At 46.3% G+C, this 25,191-nt stretch overlaps 1 protein-coding gene across 3 annotated transcripts in view; it reads left to right on the top strand.

The window, feature by feature from the left end:
- PSAP (prosaposin) overlaps positions 1 to 25,191 on the top strand; it is a 198,167-nt gene that overhangs the window by 130,106 nt on the left and 42,870 nt on the right. For all 3 annotated transcript variants that reach the window (XM_029609276.1, XM_029609275.1, XM_029609274.1), the window contains 2 exons: positions 15,459 to 15,554; positions 16,192 to 16,375. In XM_029609276.1, the coding sequence (XP_029465136.1) occupies positions 15,459 to 15,554; positions 16,192 to 16,375 (280 nt within the window). The remainder of the gene's footprint in view (positions 1 to 15,458; positions 15,555 to 16,191; positions 16,376 to 25,191) is intronic.

Here is a 25,191-nt window from a genome sequence, read left to right as displayed (position 1 = left end):
AATTTCCTCTCCATTCCACCAGAATCTCCACAGAGTTTCTTCCCACAACAGAATTCTCATCTAACTCAATTACAAACAGAATTATCCACCCTTCTGAGAGCCAGGGCTGTTCAACCAGTGCCCCAGACTCAGCAGGGCAGAGGATTCTACTCCCGCTATTTCCTCATTCCAAAGAAATCAGGAGGCCTACGTCCCATCTTAGACCTAAGAAATCTTAACAAATTTCTAAGAAAAGAAAAGTTCAGGATGGTTTCTTTAGGCACCATGCTTCCACTACTTCAAAGAGGGGATTGGCTTTGTTCTCTGGATCTTCAAGACGCTTACGCTCACATTCCAATATTCCCTCCTCATCGCAAGTATCTGCGCTTCATGGTAGGCCATCAACACTACCAATACAAGGTACTGCCATTCGGACTAGTCTCTGCCCCCAGAGTATTCACCAAATGTCTGGCAGTAATAGCAGCACACTTGCACAAAGAAAGAATACATGTCTTTCCATACCTAGACGACTGGCTCATCAGAAGTCCATCTCAACAAGGAGCTCTGACTTTCCTCAACCGAACAATTGCTCTACTTCACTCCATGGGATTTCTCATCAGCTATCAAAAATACCATCTCACACCGTCACACCTTCTTCAATTCATAGGAGCAGAATTGAACACCATTCTCTCAAAGGCCATTCTACCCAAGGATCGAGCGGACACACTTTCCTTACTGGCAAACTCAATCCACTCAAAAGAACACATAACAGCTCATCAGTTTCTAACCATACTAGGCCACATGGCCTCTACAGTTCATGTGACTCCTATGGCAAGACTGGCCATGAGAGTAACTCAATGGACACTGAGATCTCAATGGATCCAAGCCATTCAACCGCTACATTCTCCAATTCAAGTAAACCACCAGTTACGTTCATCTCTACTATGGTGGGCGAACAAGGACAACTTGTGCAATGGCCTGCCCTTCCAACAACCAGTCTCACAAATAACATTAACTACAGATGCATCCACCTTGGGTTGGGGAACTCATATAAATACTTTTCAGACCCAAGGAACTTGGACAAAACTCGAAGCAACATTTCAAATCAATTTCCTGGAGCTTCGAGCTATATGTTGTGCTTTAAATGCGTTCAAGGACTGCCTTTCACACAAGACTGTTCTGATCCAAATGGACAACACAGTAGCCATGTGGTTATATCAACAAACAGGGAGGTACGGGCTCGTATCTCCTCTGTCAAGAAGCTGCACAAATCTGGGGCTGGGCCCTGAACCACTCAATGCTCCTCTGGGCCACTTATCTGCCAGGCATTCACAACGTAGTGGCAGATCGCCTCAGTCGTCACTTCCAACCACACGAATGGCCCTGAATCCCTCAGTAGCAACCAGGATATTCCAACGTTGGGGTCAACAGACAATAGACCTCTTTGCATCACATCTGAATTACAAAGTGAACAAGTTCTGTTCTATCCACAAACAGAACAACCAGCCAGCCAAGGACGTCTTTGCTCGCCCTTGGAACTCAGGTCTACTATACACGTATCCTCCAATACTGCTCATAACAAAAACTCTTATTTATTTATTTAATGGCTTTTATATACCGACGAACGTTGGGAACATCTCATCGGTTTACAGAGAACACAAATTTAGCAACAGGCTTTACAATTAACGCATGATTATATGAAGAACAGTGTAAAGCTACAGCAGGACAAAGGGTCCATGATACTCATAGCCCCATATTGGCCTCGCCAAGTCTGGTTTCCCATACTTCTAGACCTCTATCAGGGATCCAATTCGCCTGGGTGTAGATACCACTCTCATAACTCAGGATCAGGGACAGTTGCGACAGCCCAACCTTCAATCCCTTTCCCTGACAGCATGGATGTTGAAAGCTTGATCTTGCAACCACTCAATCTTTCATCCAACATATCTCAGGTACTTATAGCTTCACGTAAACCCTCCACACGAAGAAATTATGCTTCAAAATGGAAAAGGTTTACTTTGTGGTGTAGGCAAAAGAGCATTGACCCCTTTTCTTGCCCCACGATTTCTCTATTAGACTACCTATATCATCTTTCAGACTCTGGTCTTCATACTTCATCTGTTAGAGTACACTTAAGTGCAATTTCAGCTTACCATAACAAGCTGGGAGATGCACCTATTTCCACGCAGCCTCTCATCAATAGATTTATGAGAGGTTTAACTCAACTCAAACCACCAATTCGGCCCCCAGTCACACAATGGGACCTGAACCTGGTGTTAACAAGACTAATGCGTTCTCCCTTTGAACCCATAGATTCCTCTGACCTTAAATTTCTCACATGGAAGACTATCTTCCTCATTGCCATTACCTCAGCTAGAAGGGTTAGTGAGTTACAGGCACTTGTCACGTACGAACCCTACACAAAGTTCCTACATGAGAGTGGTTCTCCGTACACATCCGAAATTCCTCCCCAAGGTAGTTACGGAATTCCACTTGAACCAATCCATAGTTTTACCCACATTCTTTCCTAGGCCTCACTCTCACCCAGGAGAAACAGCCTTACATACCTTGGACTGTAAGCGTGCTTTGGCATTTTATATCAATCGCACAGCAGTCCACAGGAAATCCACTCAACTGTTTGTTTCTTATGATCCAAACAAGCCAGGGAAAGCAGTGGGCAAGCAGACTCTATCCAATTGACTAACAGATTGCATACAGTTTTGCTATGAAAAAGCAGGCCTTCCTCTCCAAGGGCGAGTAAAGGCACATTCAGTAAGAGCAATGTCAACCTCAGTAGCACACTATCGTTCAGTGCCCATAATTGACATTTGTAAAGCAGCAACATGGAGTTCTCTTCACACTTTTGCAGCTCACTACTGTTTAGACAAAGCAGGAAGACAAGATTCAACCTATGGACAATCTGTCTTAAAGAACTTGTTTCCAGTTTAAACCCAACTCCTATATCCATCCTGCTGTGATCTTCGGCTGACTCATTTTCAACAACAATCCATCCCTGTTGCTTCAATTCAAAATGACTCAGCCTCTAGCTTGCTAATCACCCATATGTGAGGACTAGTATCCTGCTTGTCCTGGGATAAAGCAAAATTGCTTACCTTGTATTAGGTGTTATCCCAGGACAGCAGGATGTAGTCCTCACAGAACCCACCCGCCTTCCCTGCAGAGTTGGGAATTTTTATATTTTTTACTATTTTTTGCTAAAGCTTAAGGCTACATACGAGACTGAAGAGAGCCACCTGTGGCAGAGAATATCAAAGCATGCTGGGCATGCTCAGTAGGCACTCGGGGTGCCAGTCAAAGCTTTACAGAAACTTTGACAGAAGTTTTCCTGCCTAGGGCTCCATCAATGACGTCATCCATATGTGAGGACTACATCCTGCTGTCCTGGGATAACACCTATTACAAGGTAAGCAATTTTGCTTTATCCATGATTAACAACATAGCCCTTGTAAAGAGATCATTTTTTAAACTTTACATGTTGAGAAAACTAAAACACATGTTACTACTTTCAGATTTTTGCTCTGTAGTTCAAGCTTTAATTCTGACAAACCTAGACTACTGTAATTCCCTATATTTAGGCTTACCTGCATCTTCAATACATTCATTACAACTTATTCAAAACTCTACAGCTCATGTACTATTTAACTTATCTCGCAGAGATCATATAACTCAGATCTTACACATCGTCACTAGTTACCGATCTCACAACGAATTACATACAAAATCCTTACAGTCGTACATAATCTTATATACAACTCTGAATCAGTATGGCTTTGTACATCACTTAAGAATTTACAAACCAAATCGTCATCTATGCTCAATGAACAAATGTATATTGGAGGTACCATCAGTGAAAACAGCAAGATTAAATCTTACTTGCTGCCTTGCCTTCTGTCACTGGTCCCGTTCTGTGGAATTCACTACCAGAAGAACTAAGACTAACATCGAATATAAAAGAATTTAAAAGGTCGCTAAAACCTACCTATTCACCGCAGCTTACAAAATCAGTAAATCACCTATTTTCCATCAAAATCATTAACTATGACCAAATGCACTTTATAGTTTAAAACAAGTACCTTTGTATTTTAATGACACTGTGTTAAGTATTTGCCTGTATTGTTTTTAACTATGTATGTTTTATTGTACACCGCTTAGACGGTCAGCTATCTGCCCAATTTGCGGTTTATAAAAATTTTTAAGTAAATACTATTCTTCCAAGTGAAGATCACAACGGTTCTAGGGAGGAAACATAGTCTGTGTCTGAGGAATTGGCCTTTTTTTTTTTTTTTTTTTTTTACTAGATCCCAAGCCCTAGGGTGTATGTGAAGGGCTTGCCAACACCTGAGAATGGCACTTTCCCTGTACGTACCCGGATCAGTCCAGACCGTGGGTTAAGCCCCTGTTCCAGCAGGTGGAGACAGACCAGAGTTCTGAGGCTTGCCCATATAAGGACGGAACCCACCCAGGAACCCTCAGTATTTTTGTCTACAGCAGGTGGAACAGCTCACCCTTTGGTTCCCTGTTTAGCTTGCCCTCTGTAGTCTTTCTTCTTCTTTCTCTGAGGCAAGCTCACACAAGTACATTTTTAGTCTACTACTTCTAATTTTTTTTTGTCAGTTTTCTCTGACTGTATCAGGGCAAACAGTTTTGTCTCCCTCGCTCTTGGGGTTCCTAGGGGGCTTTGCCCCTTGATTTGTCAGCCTAGGTTCCCTTCCTGGTGACCTAGTGTGGATGATACTGGTGGTGCCAGTCCCTCTCCCCACTTTTACTGCTGCCGTGCCCAGAGATGCACATGCCTCTGAGCCTTTAGGGATGACTTTCATGCCCCTGCTTCTGTGAATTATTTATTTACAAAAAAAAAAGAAATCTCCTTTCACAGAATATATATTTTATATACTTTAATCAAATAAATAAAAGGCAGCAGCTTAATTTGTGAGGAGGGAGCGGGGTTCAATCTCCTGCCCAGCTCCTCAGGGGCTTCCTGCTCAGCTGTTTTTAATTACCTTAGCGGCTGCTTCCCTGCTCTATTCCATGGCCATCTTGCTGTTTAGCCTGTGGAGAGTCGGCCTCCCGACTCTCCTGCGAAGGGGTATGTTCAAGGTGCATTTCAGGGAGTTAGGGCTCCTCCATTGAACCGCCACCTTTTAAACCTCTGGGAAAGGCTCCCAGATGAATTTCAAAACCATTCCCATCCCGGGAAAGCGTGTCAGCAGTGGCCATTTTGGGTGTTTTAGATGAAATACTTCCTGCTTCTCCGGGGGCTGGGGATCCAATTTTCCCCCCGATTTGAGCCCGGTTCGCTCTCGGGGGGGGGGGGGGTGGCGGCTCGGACCCACCTCACCTCACCTCTCCCGCCCCCTTCCACAAAAAAATCAGCACGGACCCGTTTTTCTTCGGATTTTGTGCTTTTTTTTTTTTTACACGAGTCTTATTTAGCAAGCTTACAAAGGGAGGTAGTCCCGTGTCGTCCCCCCCCCCCCCCCCTCCCTCTGTTTCCCTCCCCCTTGCGCGATCTCCTGATTTGGTTCCGGACCCGCTGGGTCCGGTTAGGGTTCGGGTGGCTCCAGGTGTTCCCCCTCCCTCTGACCTGCTTGATTTAGGGGATGTTGATACTATGTCCCAAGCCCCCCACTGGAGGGCGACGACCCTCGTGTCCTGCGCTTATTTCAGCGGGAAGATTTGGAGCCCCTTATTCCCTTCGTTCTCCAAGAGTTGGGAATTGATGCCCCACCAGATGACTCTGTGGCAGCTGCAATGACACCAAATGCGGACCCGGTCCTGGCGGGACTCAAGGCGTTACCACGTACTTTCCCATTTCACCCCATGCACTGCCTGCTTCTCCTCAGGGAATGGGAGTCCCCGGAGGCGGGCCTCCGAGTTGGTAGGGCTATGGATAAGCTATACCCGCTCCCTGAGGACTGCCTGGACATGTTAAAAATTCCTAAAGTAGATTCTTCTGTCACTGCTGTTACGAAACGTACTATCATTCCCATGGTGGGCACTACTGCATTGCGAGATGTGCAAGACCCGTAAGCTTGAATTTTTTATTTGAAACGCATTTTTGAGGTCTTAGCGCTCAGAGTCCGGGCGACTATTTGCAGCGGGCAAGCCTTAGGTGGATGCAACAGTTACTCAGCACCCAGGACCTCCCGTCTGCGGAGGCTGAGCAGGCTGAGTGTTTAGAGGGTGCTATAGCCTATGGTGCAGATGCCCTTTTATGACTTGCTATGGTTTCTGCATTTTTCGGCCAGGCGTCTTCTCTGGTTACGCAATTGGTATGCTGATGCTTCTTCCAAGGCTCATTTGGGCACTCTTCCTTTTAAGGGCAAGTTGCCTTTTGGTGAGGACCTGGAACAGCTTATTAAGTCCTTGGGTGGAAACAAATTCCATAAGCTGCCTGAGGACCGTCCCAAACAGTCGAAGTCTTTTTTTTTTTTTTTTTTTTTTTTTTTCCCCCTGACTCTCTTCAGGGGGAACCGCCTCTCTCTTCAGGGGGAACCGCCGCCTCTCTCTTCGGGGGGAACCGCCGTTATGCTAGCAGAGCCCACGGCTCCTTTCCCAGGGGAGGCATGTCCAGGTCCCAGTCTTGGTTCCATTCCTTTCGTGGCGGGATTTCAGAGATGGCCATCAGCAACTCACTACCACTAAATCAGTTCCCCAATGAAATTCAGCCGGTCCATTCCTCCGCTCGAAACTCAGGTGGGTGTCTTTCTCTGTTTCTCGAGGAGTGGGCCAGAATCAATTCCGATCTCTGGGTCCTCAATGTGATAGATCACGGCTATGCATTAGTTTGCCAGGGACCTATCGAATCTATATATCGCGTACCCTTGCGGCCTTTCCAAACGGCCTGCAGTCTGTCACACCCTTTTGAGACGTCAGGATTTGGGAGCGATCCTTCCGGTTCTGGTGCAAGAACAAGGCACCGGCCAGTATTCAATTTACTTCATTGTTCCCATAGAAGACAATTCCTTTCGCCCCATTCTAGATCTCAAAAGGGTCAATCAGGCCCTCAAGGTTCCCCGTTTCAAGATGGAAACTCTACGGGCAGTAATTGCGGCAGTCCGTCTCCGGCGAGTTCCTCGCTTCCCTAGATCTCATGGAGACTTATTTTCACATTCCCATTCGTCAGGAACATCAAAGGTTTCTTCATTTTCAGATCCTAGGCCAGCACTTCCAGTTTCGGGCTCTCCCATTCGGTCTTGCCACCGCCCCCCGCACTTTCACCAAGACCATGGTAGTCGTTGCAGCAGCTCTCCGTCGGGAAGGGATCTTAGTCCATCCTTACCTGGATAATTGGTTGATAAGGGCCAAGTCTGCCGCTCTGCACGCTCGTGGTAGACAGAGTTTTTAGCCCTTCTCGCATCTCTCGGCTGGATAGTCAACTACTCCAAAAGCACTCTTCGGCCCTTACAAGAGCTAGATTTCCTGGACGCTCTTTTCAACACTCGGGTCGGGAAAGCTTTTCTTTCGGACTCGCGAACACTCAACTTGATCGATCAGTTGAACACTTTTGTCACTCTTCCGCTTCCCACAGCGTGGGAGTACCTGCAGGTTCTAGGAACCATGGCTTCCACGATCGATCTCGTCCCCTGGGCGTTTGTTCGTATGCGTCCCTTACAGAGAGCATTGTTGTCCCGTTGGAAGCCAAAGTCGGAACAGTATCAGGAGATTCTCCCTCTCTCCAACTCTACCATCGCCAATATACAATGGTGGTTCTCCCCGGCTCACCTTCTCTAGGGGATTCCTCTTTTGACTCCCTCCTGGGTCATAGTAACGACTGATGCCAGCCTCTCCGGATGGGGGCTGTCTACCAATCCCATGTGACTCTCAAGGTTTCTGGTCCCTGTCCCAGTCTTGGTGGCACATCAGTTGTCTAGAAGCCCGAGTGGTTCGCCTGGCCCTCAAGTTTGTTCTTCCTCTGATTCGCCACAAAGCGGTCAGAGTGCTATCAGACAATTCCACCATGGTGACTTATATAAATAGACAAGGGGGGACTCTACATCGTCTAATGGCACTAGAGGCCAGCAAGCTTTTTCTCTGAGCAGAGGCACTTGGATCGCCTGGCAGCTTCCCACATAGCAGGCAAGGAGAATGTCCAAGCAGACTTCTCAGTTGACATTTCGATGCCGGCGAGTGGGAGTTGTCAGACGTAGCTATGGATCTAATCATGCGCAGGTGGGGTCCCCCTCACCTAGACCTCATGGCAACGCTAGCCAACACCAAGGCTCCCCGGTTCTTCAGCCGGTGGAGGGAGCATTGCTCAGAGGGAGTGGATTTGCTGGATCTTCCCTGGCCCTCCGATGTTCTTCTTTACATGTTCCCACTGTGGCTGTTAGTGGGGAAGGTTCTTCGGAGAATAGAGCTCCATCGCAGACCTGTCATTCTCATGGCCCCGATTGGCCCCGACGGCCGTGGTTCACGGACCTAGTGAATCTCACTGCGGATGGCCCTCTTCGTCTCTGTCATCTACCCCATCTCCTGCGTCAGGGTCCCGTATTTTTCAACCAGGTGAATCGCTTTTGTCTAGCGGCATGGCTTTTGAACAGAGACGTTTGAGACACAGAGGATATAAGGAAGAGGTTATTGCTACCCTCCTTAGTACTCGTAAGCAGTCAACTTCATTTACCTATGTCCGGGTCTGGAAGGTTTTTTGAAAACATCTGCGAGGTTTTCGGCATTTCCGCTCGTTCCCCTTCTGTTGCAGTGATGCTCTCTTTTCTTCAGCGAGTTTTCTCCAAGGGTCTTTCGGTCAGCTCCCTGCGTGTTCAGGTCTCAGCGCTTGGTTCTCTCCTGGGTTCTGTTGAAGGTCGGCCGGTAGCCTCTCATCCGGATGTTGTTCACTTTCTCAGTCGCTAAGCATCTAAAGCCGCCTATCCGGTCTATTTGTCCTTAGTGGAGTTTAAATTTGGTTCTTCGAGCTTTTTGTACGGTTCCATTCGAACCTCTTCGTCGTGCCACTCAGACTTGACTCTCAAGACTGTTTTTCCTGGTTGCTATCTGTTCAGCCAGGAGAGTGTCCGAACTTCAAGCTCTATCTTGTAGAGACCTTTTCTTGTGTTTCTCGGACTCTGGCATCTCTCTCAAGACCGTACCTTCTTTCTTATCTAAGGTCGTTTCGTCTTTTCATATTAACCAGTCCGTTGAACTTCCCGCTTTTTTTTCTCCAGAGGATATCGCAGCCTCTGGTGGTGATCTTCGTCATCTAGATCTTTAGCGAGTCTTATTGCGTTATCTTGAGGTCACCAATGATTTTCGTGTGTCTGATCATCTTTTTGTCCTGTGGAGTGGACCCAACAGGGGGAAGCAAGCTTCTAAAGCTATGATCGCTCGCTGGTTGAAGGATGTGATTTCCTCTGCTTACATTTGCAAGGGCCGAGCAGTTCCTGAAGGCCTAAAAACTCATTCTTTGCGTTCTCAAGCGACCTCTTGGGCAGAGTCTCAATCTGTGTCGCCGCAGGAAATTTGTAGGGCGGCTACATGGAAATCCCTTCATACTTTTTCTCGTCACAACTGCCTCTATGTTCAGGCTCCAGTCTTTGGTTCCTTTGGTTGGCAGGTTATTCGAGCGGGACTATCTGGGTCCCCCACCCTTTGTAGGGAAGCTTTGGGACATCCCACGATCTGGACGGATCCTGGTACATACAGGGAAAGGAAAATTTAGTTCTTACGTGATAATTTTCATTCCTGTAGTACCAAGGATCAGTCCAGACACCCGCCCGTTCTTTTCAGTCTGCTCGAATCTTTTTCCAGATTTTGTCTTTTTCCTTCTTATAGGATTTCTTTGATTCCTGCATAGTCTTCCTGGATTGAAGCATAGTTACAATGATCAGGGGTAGTTATACAAGAGCATTTAGTTTACACAGTCCATTCAATTGTACTGTTATTTGTTGGTTTAAATTATATTTATTTATTTATTTATTTATTTAAAGCTTTTTTATACCGGCATTCATGATAAAATCATATCATGCCGGTTTACAGAAAACAGGGGAGTGATAACATTGAACGAAAACTGGTGTTGATATGTAGTGAAGAAAGTTACAATAAACAAGGGAAAATTAGAACTTGGAGAAGAAGAAGAGTAGCTGGAACAATTTAGTCAATTACAATAAATTAATTACATAGTGTTCAGATTAATTACATAGTGTTAATGGGACAATTTACAAGTGGATGTAGTATTTTTGGAGAAAATTATGAGAGTCCATTGTGATTGTCAGTTGTGATCAGGAAAGGCTTGCCTAAACAACCATGTCTTTAGCCTTTTTCTGAATGTTGGTAGGCAAGGTTCCTGTCTGAGGTCGGGGGGGATGGTATTCCATAATGATGGTCCAGCGGTGGAAAAGGCCCGTTCTCTGAATGTTTGATGGTGTGTAGTTTTTGTTTGTGGAACGTGTAGGGATCCTCTGTATGCTTCTCTGATTGGTCTTGACGAGGAGTATAGTCTGAGTGGTATCTGAAGATTGAGTGGGGCTTGAGAGTAGATGGTTTTATGGATGATGGTGATGGTCTTGTGGAGTATTCTGAAGTGAATTGGGAGCCAGTGTAATTTTTTGAGAATGGGGGAGATGTGATCTCTTCTTCTGGCGTTTGTTAAAATCCTGGCAGTAGCGTTTTGCAGCATCTGGAGTGGTTTTAAGGATGAGGAAGGGAGACCTAGCAAGATAGAGTTGCAGTAGTCTATCTTGGAGAAAATTATGGATTGTAGGACTGTTCTGAAGTCTTGAAAATGAAGAAGTGGTTTTATTCTTTTCAATATCTGTAATTTGTAGAAGCCCTCCTTTGTAGTGCGGTTGATGAAAGTTTTTAAATTTAAGTGATTATCAATTAAGACTCCTAGGTCCCTAGCTTGGGAGACAAAGATGTTTGGTGGTGTGTTTTGTGTGGTGTTGCTGTTTTCCGGAGAAATGAGGAGGAGTTCGGTTTTTGTTGAATTTAAAATAAGATTTAAACTGGAAAGTAGGAGGTTGATTTCTTGTCGACAGGATTCCCAGAATTTGAGGGTTTTTGTAATTGATTCTTTGATGGGATCAATATTTGCACGTCGTCTGCATAAAGAAAATGATTTAGTTGAAGGATAGTTAGCAGTTGGCAGAGAGGAAGTAAGTAAATGTTGAAGAGGGTAGGGGAAAGGGAGGAGCCTTGAGGAACTCCTAGTGAAGAATTGCATCGAGGAGATTCTTTATTGTTTATTTTGACTTTGTATCCTCTATTTGAAAGGAAGGTTTTGAACCAGGAGAAAGCTGTTCCTGTTATTCCGATGTCCACCAGTCGGTTAAGGAGGATAGCGTGGTTGACTGTGTCAAACGCCGCAGACAGGTCCAGGAGGATTAGTAAAAAGGATTGTCCTTTGTCCAAGCCCATGATGATGTGGTCTGACAATGAGATGAGGAGAGACTCAGTACTTAATGCCTTGCAGAATCCGTATTGTGTAGGGAGCAGTATTTTATGATCTTCCAGGTAATCTGAGAGTTGTGAATTGACTAATTTTTCCAATATCTTGGCAATAAAAGGAAGATTGGAAATAGGGCGGAAGTTGTTGTTGTCGTTTGGGTCCAAATTTGGTTTCTTTAGAAGGGGTTTGATAGATGCTAGTTTTAGGGCTTCTGGGTAAATTCCTTGCACTAAAGAACAGTTTATGATATCGGCCAGGGTATTGGATATGGTGTCTGGTATTAGAAGGAGAAGTTTTGAAGGAATTTGGTCAGATGGATGGGAGGAGGGTTTCAGTTTCTTTAGGAGAAAGTGGATCTCTGAAGCAGTAGTGGGTTCGAATGCTTCAAAAAGTATGTTTTTGTTTGTTTGACAGGAGAGGCTAATAGTAGGAGGTGTGCCTGGGGGCAGTAGAGTTAAGAGGTTGGATATTTTGTTTTGGAAGAAAAGCGCTAAATCATCTGCTTTGGATTGTGCTTGATCAATGGGGGTAGTTGGGGCGTTGGTTTGTGTTAGTTCGGATACGTATGAAAATAAAGCTTTAGGGTCGAAGATAATGTTATGGATCCTATGGGCGTAGAAATCCCTTTTTGCTCTTAAGGTGGAGTTCCTGTAGTGGTGGAGAGCAAATTTGTATGTGGATAGTGTGCTTGGACAAGGTGTTTTGCGCCATTCACTTTCTTTCTTTCTGAGGGATTGTTTGAGTTTTCGGAGGTCTTTGCTGAACCAAGGTTGTCTTTTTGGGGCATTGGGATTAAGTTTTTTGGATGAAATAGGACATATTTTATTTGCCACTGACTCTGTAATGTTATTCCAGGAAAGTAAGGCAGTGTTTGGGTCTGTCAGGTTGATGAGTGGGAGTTCTTTAGATAATTGGCTGCTGAGGTCTTCAGATGAACAGGCTTTTCTGTAGAGAAACAATGATTGAGTTTGATGGTTGTTACGGTTTTCTATCACTTTGAAGGAGGTTGAAATTACTGAGTGATCCGACCAAGGGACCTGAGTGCATACAGTGGGAGATGAGTGTGTTATGCCAGAATTTATGAACATAAGGTCCAGCGTATGACCTGCTTTGTGGGTGGGCTTATTGATGATCTGTTTGAAGCCCATGGATGACATCGAGGTGAGAAGGGCCTCACAGCTGGATGTGAGTGTGGTATTGTCGACGTGGAGGTTGAAATCTCCTAGGATCAGAGCAGGTGCGTCTAGGTTCAAATATTTTGCGATAATTTCTATGATGGAGGAGGGATCTTATTCCAGAAGTCCTGGCGGGGCATATACTAGGAGGATTTGGAATTGGTCTGTTTTGAAGAGACCTATTTCTAGTTTAGAGTCAGATATTGCTGGAAACTGGGAGAATCTGAGCTCTTTTTTGGTTGCTAGAAGGAGGCCCCCGCCTCTTTTTTCTTTTGCCGTGGAAGGGAAAAGAAGTCGTAGAGCTGGATGGGGAGTTGATTTATTAGCACTGTGTCTGTTGGTTTAAGCCAGGTTTCTGTTATGGCACAGATGTCCGGTTTTGCGTCTAGGAGATAGTCGTTGAGAATCAGTGATTTTTTGGTGAGGGATTGAGCGTTGAAAAGAGTGAGTGAAAATAAAGCGAGGCCTAGGAGTTGCGTGATAGGTGAAATCATGATTGGGATAAGGGTCTTAGCGGTGCGAGGTTGGAGTATCGTTGCTTTTCTTGTGATGAGACTGTGGTGAAGAATAGGGATTGGGATGCCCATAGACATTGTGTTGTGCTGTGATCTTGTGCTGGGTCGGATGAATTGAATTCTTGTATGCTGGAAATATGACTATAGGAGGCTGGGTGTGATGACTGCTGGACTGGATGATTAAGTATGATGAGTGCTGGAGACTGTATGGATCTGCTACTTCTCTGTTTCCTCCTATTGTGGACGGTGCAGGCCCCTGGCCCTGGTAGGCCTTGGTAGGTCTGGTGGGTCTGCCAGTGGTTTCTGGCAGTGGACGAGGCACCAGTTGGTTTGGGTCCTGTGCAGAGTGTAGGAGGGGTCCGCGGCCACAGGCACAGGGGCGCACAAAGGGTCGGGCCCCTTTGTCGCGCTCCTTCGGTGCACGGCGCCGGAGAAGAGGAGTATTTAAAGGCCTCGCGGGCCTCACCTGATTGGCCATCTGTGAACAGGGAGCGGCGGCGCTGATAGGCTGGTCCCTGGAGGGACTGGCTGAAGGCGGGCTTTGCCGGAGAGACGGAGCAGGAAGCCTCGCGGTCGACGGTGTGGACCCCCGAGGGTGAGTGTTAAATTTGTGGCCTTACCCCGGTGGGTCTGCGGCGCCGATCGCGCAGGCCAGCCTCGGTCCGGTCGTCGGGTCCTCGCGGTCGCCGGCAGAAGAGGAGGAAGCGCCGGAGAAGAGGAAGATTTAAATAAATAATATTTATAGTTATCCTGTTACTTGCTTGATCTTATACCTTTCTGCTTTGACAATGGTAATACTGAGGGTTCCTGGGTGGGTTCCGTCCTTATATGGGCAAGCCTCAGAACTCTGGTCTGTCTCCACCTGCTGGAACAGGGGCTTAACCCACGGTCTGGACTGATCCTTGGTACTACAGGAACGAAAATTATCAGATAAGAACTAATTTTCCTTTTCTGTTTACTCAACCCCCAGTGAGGTGGAGGGGCCCGAAGCTTGCTCAAGGAGCTCCTTCTCAAGACTCTACCCTGGGAGGTAGAAGAGGTTCTCTGCTCTAGGAGAAGGCTTGGCTGTGGCTCTTCAGAGATTTAAGCAGTTTGTCCATCTTCCAAACTCTGGAGTTCTGAGAGCACAGACACTCATTTGGCCACGGTTGTAGTAGACTGATCATAATTCAGTCCTAGGCACTGGTAACGTATGTCAATCAGTAATGGATTTTCCTACCGCATATGCAGTTTTTGAAGCCACTGATGGTGGGCTGCTTAGTACCATACATCTTCTGTGAAGGTTGTGTTTTTTGTTTTGTTTTGGGTTTTTTTTTTAGGGGGGTTAAGCACTGAAAAGTGTTTGGGGGGCTGCTGAGGCAAGAAGGCAACAAAATAGAAAAAAGTTTAAAAGAAATATCACTTTAAAAGAGTGCACATGTCCCTGCTGAAGCTTAAATAAAAAAGACAGGGGTTCAGTAGAGCAAAAGCTGAATAAGCTGAGAGAAGGGTCCTTTTGGTGCAATCGGATGACATCACCCACATGCCATGATTAATTCAGCTTTCTTTGCCAACAGAGAAGCAGGATCTCAGCCCATTATTTTACCCCTAAGCCATTCCCTTTCATATCTTCTGATATTCAGTAGCAGTACTAGTGATCAGTATAAAATATTTACTGTATATATAGAACCACAAATTGGCATTGTATACCTGCCTCTTCCCTCCTTAGTAGTTTTTTTTTCCTCCTTTTTTTCTTCCTGTTCAGTTGGAACCAGGGCTGGAAAAGAGCATCATGTGCCTTCATTTACAGCTTATCTGGTGTATTTTACCCCCATTTTATTTCCTTTTCCTCCTTTTTTTTTTTTTTCTTCTCCTTTGTTCTTAGAGCTCCTCCTGCTTATTTTAGGCCTTCAGCTCAATTGGAACTAAGGCTAGAATCCGGGTGCCATGAGTCTTCACAACTACCAGAGATTTTGCCTCTCTGTATCAGACCCCTTTCTCACTCCGTTTTGATAATGGAAGCTTAAGCATGGCTCTTGTGCTTTTGCAGTGCAGTGTTGAGGTTGACCAGGTTTACCCTCAAGAGTTCGTTTGCATATCTCAAGCTGTCCATGTGACAGGTAGAGCCATTATAGTAATAGAATAAATATATATTTAACATAAAGTACCTGTGGAATAATCCATTTTATTTCTTTGTATTTAAGTTTCGAGCACAGAGTGAACCCTGAATGTTCAAAGCAAGTGACATAAGAAAAAAAATGTTTAACCAAATGAAGTGGTAGCAATTTTCAGCCATTAGATGCTCCAGTTATATCACTAGCAATTTTCTCTTAAGAGATCTTGTTGCTGTGAATGTTAGATGGCTTTCCTCTTTAAAATGCTCTACTTTTCTTTTCTTTTCAGAATAACTTGCTGTTGGTGAAAGATTCTCCCCAGTGTGTGTTGTGTGAGTTTGTGATAGAAAAGATTGTGAGCCTTCTGGATAACAACAGGACCGAGGTATGAATTGTATGGGCACTAGTGGTTGTGAGCTTGAGACCACTAGTCCTTTATTGTATAATGGGGCATTTGGTATTTAGAGTGAGCCAAGTATGGGCTAATGTTTTATTAAAATATTAGGACGCTAGCAGGTGACTCACAATTATTTTCTTGTCTAGTGTTTTGGTAACTTTTTTATTCTCCTGTGAGGCTGGATATTGATATAAAACTGGTAATTATAATGAGCTGCCAATATGATGAGTAACAGGATAGTGGAAGGGCTGGTCATGCTAAAAGTACTCTGCTTTGAAATGGCCATGATAGGAGAAATCCAGTGAAGTATTTACTTGGAAACTGCATTAACTGGTACAGATTACTACATTCTGCCTATTGTGGCACCTCATTCAGTTCTGATAAAGGCTAAATAGTTGAAGGGTAGGGGAAGATCGGTATGACAAGACTTATTTGAAATTAAATGAGTTGTAGATTTTTAAAACTCATCTAATCTTACAACTTTTTTACAACCACAATGAAAATCAAACTTTGTGATGAACTGGTGGGGTGGGGGTGGTGGGCATGTAACATAGACGAGAAATGGAAGCTTGTGCAACTTGAGTCCACAATTCATGTATGGTATTTTCTATTTTCTGTACTTTAGGAAAATATAAAACATGCCCTGGAATATGTATGCAGCCTTTTACCAGATTCTATGAAAGAACAGTGCACGGATTTTGTAGACGATTATGCTGATGCCATCATTAAAATCCTGCTGCAGGAGGCCAGCCCAAGAGTTATATGTTGTACACTTGGAGTCTGCTCCAACAAAAAGCCCTTGCTTGTTGGTAAGAGCTGCATGATGAGTGTAATGCCAGATCTGTAATTGCTATATGAAATGACGGTATATAAAAAGCATAAATAATAAAGCAGAGTTAGGTTAACCAAGCTAAACATTTCACATAGTATAGGGAGAAATTATTAAAATTTCAGTTTAACTCGAGGCCCAACACTGAAAATCTACCCCATAGAGCAGAGCTTTCCAAACTTTTCATGTTGGTGACACACTTTTTAGACAAATATAATTTCGGGACACAGTAATTCAGTCTACTAGCAAACCAGAGGTTAAAGGTTAAACTAACAAAATGTATTTCGACAATTTACGTATGTTTCCTTAAATATATACATAATGTTTCACGACACAACCTATCTTGTGAAAACCTTTCATTTATATTAAAAATATATAATATTCCAAGATTAATGTTGTTATAATTTATGAATAACAATAATAAAACAAAGTTATTGTGTTATTCAATTTACCTCTTTAATGACATATATGAGCTTGATGGGATGAACACAGCTTTTGAATATTTGGTGTTAATAAAGTCCAAAGGGTCTTCTGCGTAATTTTAAAAAGCTGGCCAGTTTCACACTATAAAATTATTGATAGCCTCATTCAACTAATTATATATGGCTATGAGAGTGAAGTCTGGAATTTATAGGAAGGGACAGAATATCAATATAAATCCTGCACCTCCAGTTCTGTAACTCTGTGCATCCACTGAAATTCCCCCAAACAATGGAGCTTGAATGTTTCCCTTACAGCTCATCATACTGAAAGATATTTTCAAATGCTGGTGTCACCTCACAGTAACAGCAGCACAAACACCTTCCACTGCCAGGCACATTGTGAACTAAAATAAAACCTCGTAAAAAAGACACTCAAAATCTATACTGCAATCCCATTGTAACATAACAGTAATAACAACAATAACCCTACCTGTGAAAAAGCAAGGGTAAATATTACACTGGGTCCTAGAATACCAATACACCACCTACTGAGGAAACAAAACAAACCAGATTGCTATAGATCCCTATGCTAGCAGAATCTCTCATAATGGTCACACACACAGAGCAGAGACAGACCCTCACCAAATACAGAATACAAAATAAAAGAGCACAAATTAGACAAAAACTGAAATGGAAACCCTAAGAAGCCAGACTCTGTGTATTAACAATGGAAAAACAGAACCACCATTCCTCATAAAACAAATAAAATCAAGAAACAAAGCATCAGTTATAATAGTAAAACCATACTAATAAAAGAATATTTTAAAACTACTGATAAATAGAATTTCTATTAATTAAAATCATATACATTTTTTTACAATTTCCCAAACACCAATAAAATATTTCAAAACAGCACATATATCAAATAACACCCAATAATTAAAACTAATAAGGATTTTAAAAAGCCCCTGCTGTCCATACGTGGGAGCTCTTGATTTCCAGTCACCCTGATATTGTCCAGGATTAGGAGGTTATCCTCTCTCACACAGACTCACATGTCCATTCTCTCTCTCACACATACACTGCCACATACATACACATTCATGCTCTTATACCCACCATAACCTCTCGCTCTCACAGACACTGACACACTCTCTGGCTCTAAGACACTCTCTCCCCCTCCACACACACCCCCCACACAAACTCTTACTCCCCTGGATTTTCTCATACACACTCTCTCTGGCTCCCTCACATACACACAAACACACACACCCAGGCAAGCTTCCAGTCATTCTCACACACTGAAACTGACCCCCAGGCAGGCTCCCATTCATTTTCACACCACTCCCTCCCCATCCCCCAGGCATGCACACATTCATTCTCACACACACAGACCCCCAGGCAGGCACCAATTCATTCTCTCACACACACATACTACACACTGGCCGGCACCTATTCTCACACATACAAACCCCAGGAAGAAACCCATACATTCTCATACACAGACACACCCTCAGGCAGGCACCCATGCATTCACACACATACACCCCTAGGCAGACTCCCATTCATACACATGCACACTAAAGGCAGAGACCCCCTCTCTTTCTTTTGCCAGCAACCTCAGAGCCTCTCTCATTCCTCTGCTGCCACTGTCACTGATGCCGCATGGCTATTGGGGAGGCGCTGATTGCTGCTATTGGCACTGAAGCCCATTCTGCTGCCTCCTCTGAGCAGGCCCCGTAGGTTTCCACTTCCTCCATGTTGATCTCGTACATTGTGAGATCCGCATAGAGAAAGTGCTACTCTTGCACATTACCAAAGATTACATGTGCCAATCAGTAAAAAGTAATTTATTTCTTTTTTTTTTACCTTTGCTGTCTGAACTTAGTTTTCTAATTGGTTGGTCACAGGCTTTTTTGTTCCACCTCCCCTTTCTTATTTGTTTGCCAATTCCTTTCATATTGTCTTTTTTTCTATTTCTTTTCTCTCCATCTGTCTTCTTCCCTCAAACATTGTCAGGTTCTCATTCTCACATGCTTTCTCTCTCTCTCTCTCTCTCTCTCTCTCTCTCACACACACGTTCTCACTCTCTCACGCTCTCTCTCATACAATCATTCATACAGTCTCTCTCTTGCAAATGCTGTCTGACTCTCACACACCCAGGCTCTCTCTCACTCCCACATGCTGTCTTGCTCAAGCACAGGCTCTCACTATCACATGCTGTCTCTGCAAACATTCAGGTCCTCACTCCCGCACCCAATCTCTCAACGCACCTTATACACGCACCCAATCTCTCAACGCACCTTATACACGCAGCCCAATCTCTCAACGCACCTCATGCACACACTCTACGGGCCCTCAGCCTCTCTCTTACCTCTGGGCCTCCTCTTCACGGGTCGCTGCAGGACGGGCTCTGCAGCGGCCCTGATCTTCTTGGGCCGATCGCGGGGGCGGCGGCCCTGATCTTTTCGGACCGATCCGCGGTGGGGGCCGCCTCCTCTTCTTACACGCTGTAATGACGCTGCTCCTCTTCTGCACGCGGCTGATGCTCCTCCCCCTTTCTGCCCGTGCGGCTCCGGCAACATTTTCCTTCCGGGGCCGCGTGGGCAGGAAGGAGGCGGAGCATCTGCACGTTTCGACGTGACCTTGTTCTTCAGGCCGTGGTGAGGTGAGCTCCACCACGGCCATGCCGATCTTCCTGCTGTGTGTCCGCGGCACACAGCACAGCGATTCTTTACTGCTCAGCCGCCAGTGGGATGAGGTCCACCGGCGGCCGCATTGGCTCCCACTTGCCGGTGTGTCACGTGCACCGGGCTTGCGCGACACACCGGCACACGTCAGGCGACACACTAAAGTGTCGCGACACACACTTTGGAAAGCTCTGCCATAGAGGATCAAGTAAAAACATACTTGAAGAGCCAGGTTTTTGTTTTCCAAAATTTTAAAATAGTTCAGCTCCAGCTGCATGTCCAGTGGCAGTGAATTCCGCAAAACTAGTGCATAGCATTGAAATGCACTACTTTTTGTGACTGTCATTTTCATGCCTGGATAAGATGGCAGTTGCGAAAGTGTTTGAGACTATCTTGGATTTCTCCAGAGCTAATAGTAGCCTAACCGGGTTTCTTAAATACTAGCAAAGCTGTCTTAAATTGGACCCTCTGCTCTATAGAAAGCCAGCATAGTTCTTGCAAAATGAGTGCTATGTGATCAAATAATTGACTGCTGTATTTTTTAAGAGTTGCAAATGTTTTAGCTTAACTCCTGGTAAGCCTTAATAGTTTCAGTAGTCTGTCTTATAATTAAGCAATATACAATGATCAGATCCTTATCAAGGAACGACCATAATTGACAAATCCATTCTAAGGTTAACAAAAGTGGTTTATCCATTATTAATCCGAATGTCTGAGGACCATGTCCATAACTGACCCGCATGAAACTTGTGTTTTGTGCTTAGGACCCTCGCACGATGTTCATCTGTGCCAGAGTTGTGCACAGATGACCCTGAAGGGACGCCGTGCTCGATTGGAGAAAATGGGGCAGCCTTTCGGTTCAAAGCATGCAGCTCCATCGTCTCCAACTCGGGTACTGCAGTCCAAAAAGGGTCCATCGACCTTGGACGCCTAGCCAGCAGCATTGCGGGGCGGGTGACCGCCCGTCACTAACCCCTTGAAGGACATCAGCGGCATCATCCTCTGTGCCGGAGAAAGGCCAAGCTTCGAGGGAAGCACAGACGTGAGTCCCCGACCGGTGCCAGCACCAATTCCTCAGCATCAATGGCTATCAAGCCACCCAGGTCCCCGAGGTGTTCCCCCCACCGATATCTGTACTGGGTACTGAGCCTCCGCAGATCCCTGTGGAGTTAGTAATGCCTAGCCTGCCTTCTACTCCAGGCACAGAGCTAACTATGCCAGCCTCAAAGGGGGAATTGGATGAAATGGTCCAAGAAGCAGTGCTAAAAGCCCTTTGGGCATCCATTTGCCACCGGTACCGGTCCCCATACAGTCACCACAATTGGGGCTCTCCTATGTTCGCACCACTTTTCAAGCACCTAGATATGCTCATCGGTGCTATATCAACTCGTCCTATGACGCCTGATACGCAGGCAGGTCATCCATCAAGGCCTCCACAGGTCCCGATCCCCATACTAGGTTCCTCGGAGGAAGATGAGGCAGTTCCCGGCCAGATCCCTCCATGGGATCCACCGATGCCAGAATCTACACCGGGACCATCGGAGATATCGAGGCCTAAGCATACTTCATTCGCTTCCATGCCATCGATGCAGACACCGGTTCCATCAAAACTATTCCGCCATCCATCAAGGCCTTCCCGACCTCTTGGTTTTGATGTGCTTCCTCCTTCAGGAGGTCCACAGGGAGAAGGGGAAGCTCCCTACAATCCTTGGTAAGATGAATCCTCCGATGACTCTTCCCATACTTCCGAGGAATTGCTCTGTGTCCTCACCTTCGGAAGAGAGGTGGCGTTCTCCTCCAAAAGACCTCTCCTTTGCCAGTTTTGTAAAGGAGATGTCTGAAACAATCCCTTTTCCGCTGGTTACAGAGGCAGACGCTCGCCACCAGATGTTGGAGGTTCTACAATTTGTGAATCCTCCAAAAGAAATAATGACGATACCAGTACAAGAAGTACTACTTGATCTTCTACATTGGGACGCAGAGTCTTTCAGGGGTCAATGTTGATAGCCCAAATAGCAGCATATCAATTGTACATGACCCAATACAACAGAGATCTGTGGAAAAAAGTGCAGGAAATTGCCGACACTTTACTATAGCAGCAACAAGACTCGCTGACATCTATCTTAGAGAGGACTAGAAGCAGGCAAGCATGAAGTAAGGGCTGCTTATAACTCACTTGAAACAGCTTCCAGAGTCTCAGCAGCAGGCATAAGTGCTAGATGCTGGGCCTGGCTTAAAGCTTCAGACCTACACCCAGAAGTACAAGATAAACTAGCAGATCTTCCCTGTACAGGAGACAACCTGTTCAGGGACAAGATCCAAGATGCAGTGGCTGTTAAGACTATCATGACACCCTGCGTCAATTGTCCTATGTTTCCCCAGATATACACTCTGACCGCAGGGGAACATGAAGGGACGTCAGGAGACAATTTTACAGATCACGCAGGTACTCTCCCTGCATCCCGTACTCGAAGAACTAGGGTTCCTCAGAGGGGAATTATGCGACAAGCAAGGACACCTAGAGCACAGCCAGCTCCACAGGCTGTTCCTCAGGCTACATTTTAAATTGTTTCAGCAAACAGATTCTTTTCTCACTTGAATTCAGTAGGAAACAGATTAGTAACTACACCCCGGACTCACCTTTTCATTGTGAATACTGTACTTACAGTATCCCAGAACCATAATCCATTTCTCTACCAGGGGAGTTAGTTCTACTAAAAAAAAAACCAAAAAAAAAGTCTGATCTGACTTCTTTTCCACTGGTATGTCCTATACACATTTCCTTGCCAGGACAGGCTAATGATAGTGTCACTGAGCACCAGGCTTCCTTTGTGTATCAGAGACTGAATCTGTTCTATGGACATTCATAAACATGTGTTCTTTCATATACACACTACTGCTCGTTGGTGTCTCCTCGGCACCCAATTAGTTTTAAGGAACTGACCAGTTGTGACTGCACAATTACTCCAAAGTGTCACCTACTTCTCCGTATCTGGACAGCTATCTTCTCAAAGCTAGTCCAGATATATACCCTTGACTCAGTTTTCTCATAAGGATACTGTGCTCAGAGGAGTTTCTATTTACTTATCCGAAATCCCTCTCTGCACCATCTCCTCATCCTCTTTTGGAGCTGAATTACACCTTACATTAGCCAAAGGATTCTCCCGAATAATTGTGTAGTCACGTTATCCATCCTCGCCAGCTACTTGCTTGGCCTTATACATACGACTCAGCCTGTAGCCCATATGTGAGGACTACCATCCTGCTTGTCCTGGGAGAAAGCAGAGTTACTTACCTATAACAGATGTTCTCCCAAGACAGCAGGATGTAGTCCTCACGAAACCCGCCCGCCACCCCGCAGAGTTGGGTTAGATTGTTTCCTAGCGTGTAGCCAGATGGACTCAGAACAAGTGGGTATAGTGTGCTCGTGCTAGCAGTTGGAGACTGATCTGACGTCAGCACGGGTACATATACCCCCACAGGAAGTGAGGCAATTCAGTAATTTCCGTCTCCAAAGCAGTTTGGAGAGCCTGCACGCTCGCTGAGCGTGTTTTCCAATACTACTTTCTACTTTCTATGTTCTACTTACCAAATTTCTACAGCACATCGAGCCCCGCACTCCTGCGGTGATACCCTCGGGTCCCTCCCCCAGTTGAGTTTCCCGGGGTGATTTCCGTGATCCCTCGGAGGTCTAGGCCTCGGTCCGGTGGCCGAATCGCGGCAGGGATCTAGCCCCCGAGCGAGAAGGGCTCTGGCCTGGCTGAGAGGTGTCTCGGTCCCGGCGTGGACTTAGCCCCGAGCGAGACGAGTTCGGTGGCTTAGAGGCAGCGGGTGCATTTCCTCAAAGCGCGGCGGTGAAGGTATTTCCCCTCTCCCCCCGCAGCCGGAGACCGCCCGGGTTCCAGCTGGGAAGCGCCGAGGATCAGGTAAGGCGTATATCTCTTACTTTTGGTGTCCGAGGATCGGCGGCGTTGCCTGCATGCGGCACGCCGTGGAGGTCGCCATCTTGTCTGCCTTGTTCAGGTATCGAGCGCCCATGATAGGCGCCTGTGGATGAGCGCATATTGCTGGATTGAGCGCATATTGCTGACCGCATATTATTGAGCGCATATTGCATATTATTGATCGTATATTGCTGACCGCATATTATTGAGCGCATATTGCATATTATTGATCGTATATTGCTGACCGCATATTATTGAGCGCCTATTGTATATTATTGTGCGTATATTGATGACCGCATATTATTGAGCGCCTATTGTATATTCTTGAGCGTATATTGCTGCCGCATATTATTAAGCGCATATTGTTCTGCGCTGCATTCGCAAGCCGCGATGGCCCATTTGAACGCCTCGGCGTCTCCGGCGACGGCGCCTCCTGATTCAGGCGTGAAGGCTCTCTGCTTCTGCTCTGCATGCCAGCTTAGAGCCACGCAGAGCGAAAAGCCAGACTCCCTTTGTGCCCAATGTGAGGAGGCAGTGGGAGCCTCGGGCCAGGACCAGTCTCAACCCAGGTTTGTTGACAGTTCCCCCGGGGCCACCCCGGACTTAGCGGGGCGTCCTGAACAGCCAGGAATCCCGGGGGACCTGGTACCCCAACGGCTGGAGGCCGCTTCCATTTCCTGGGTGGATTTATTTAAAGGGATCCATGCCTTTGTACAGATGCAGACAGCTTCCCGGCCAGGCCCTGCTGCTGCTCCGGCTGACCCTGCCCCTGGTCCTTCTCGCCCTTATCATGGGCATCGGCCTCCGGGCAGTCCGGCTCATGCGGACCCTGATGTCTCGGAGGATGAGTCCGAATCCCCCGAGGAAGGGGAACTTCCCTCGGGGATTGAGCCATATCGGACCATGCGGCGGTTCTTTCCCAAGGAAGATCTCTCCGACCTGGTCTCTCAGTGCCTGTCTGAGTTGGCTATTACAGGCCCCAGCACTCCGGTGCCATCTACGCAGAACCCCCTGCTGGAAGGTCTTCGTCCTACAGCCCGCCATTTTCCCTTCCTGCAAGCAGCACAACAACTGATAATTTGGAGTGGCATGCGCCAGCGGCTTCATTCAAAGGGGGTCGGGCCCTGACGGGCATGTACCCCCTGGATCCGGCAATCAAGGATATGCTGGCGTGCCCTCAGGTGGACGCCTTGATTAGCGCTGTGGTCAAGCACACTACCATTCCAGTTGGGGGGGGGCGGCCCTCAAGGAGCCTCATGACCGGCGACTGGACGCCATCCTGAAACAGTCCTTTGAGGTGGCAGCTCTATCTTTGCGGATCGCAACCTGCTGCACAGTGGTGACGCGTTCCTGTTTGTCTCAGGTCAGGAACAATGCTCCGGCAGTGGACATGGAGTCAGCTCTCTCGTTCCTCATGGATGCCGCATCCGACCTCGTCCATACGACAGCGAAGGGGGTCTCATCCTCCGTTGCAGCCAGGAGGCAGCTCTGGATACGGCATTGGTCAGCCGATGCTCCTTCGAAGACACGCCTCACCAGAATGCCCTTTAGGGGTTCTCTCCTGTTCGGCAGCGACCTGGATAAACTGGCCAGCACATGGGGCGCCTCTCCGTACCTCGACTGCCGGAAGACAGGTTCAAGAGGAACCAGCGCGCCTTTCCGAGGCCTTCCAGAGGCAGAAGCTCCCAACGCTTCACTCCCTATAGGAGTCGCTACCAGGCACCTCGTCCTCAGGCCAGG

Source organism: Rhinatrema bivittatum, chromosome 7 (assembly GCF_901001135.1).
Source record: "Rhinatrema bivittatum chromosome 7, aRhiBiv1.1, whole genome shotgun sequence".
NCBI lineage: Eukaryota > Metazoa > Chordata > Amphibia > Gymnophiona > Rhinatrematidae > Rhinatrema > Rhinatrema bivittatum.
This window is presented reverse-complemented; position numbering and strand designations above follow the sequence as displayed.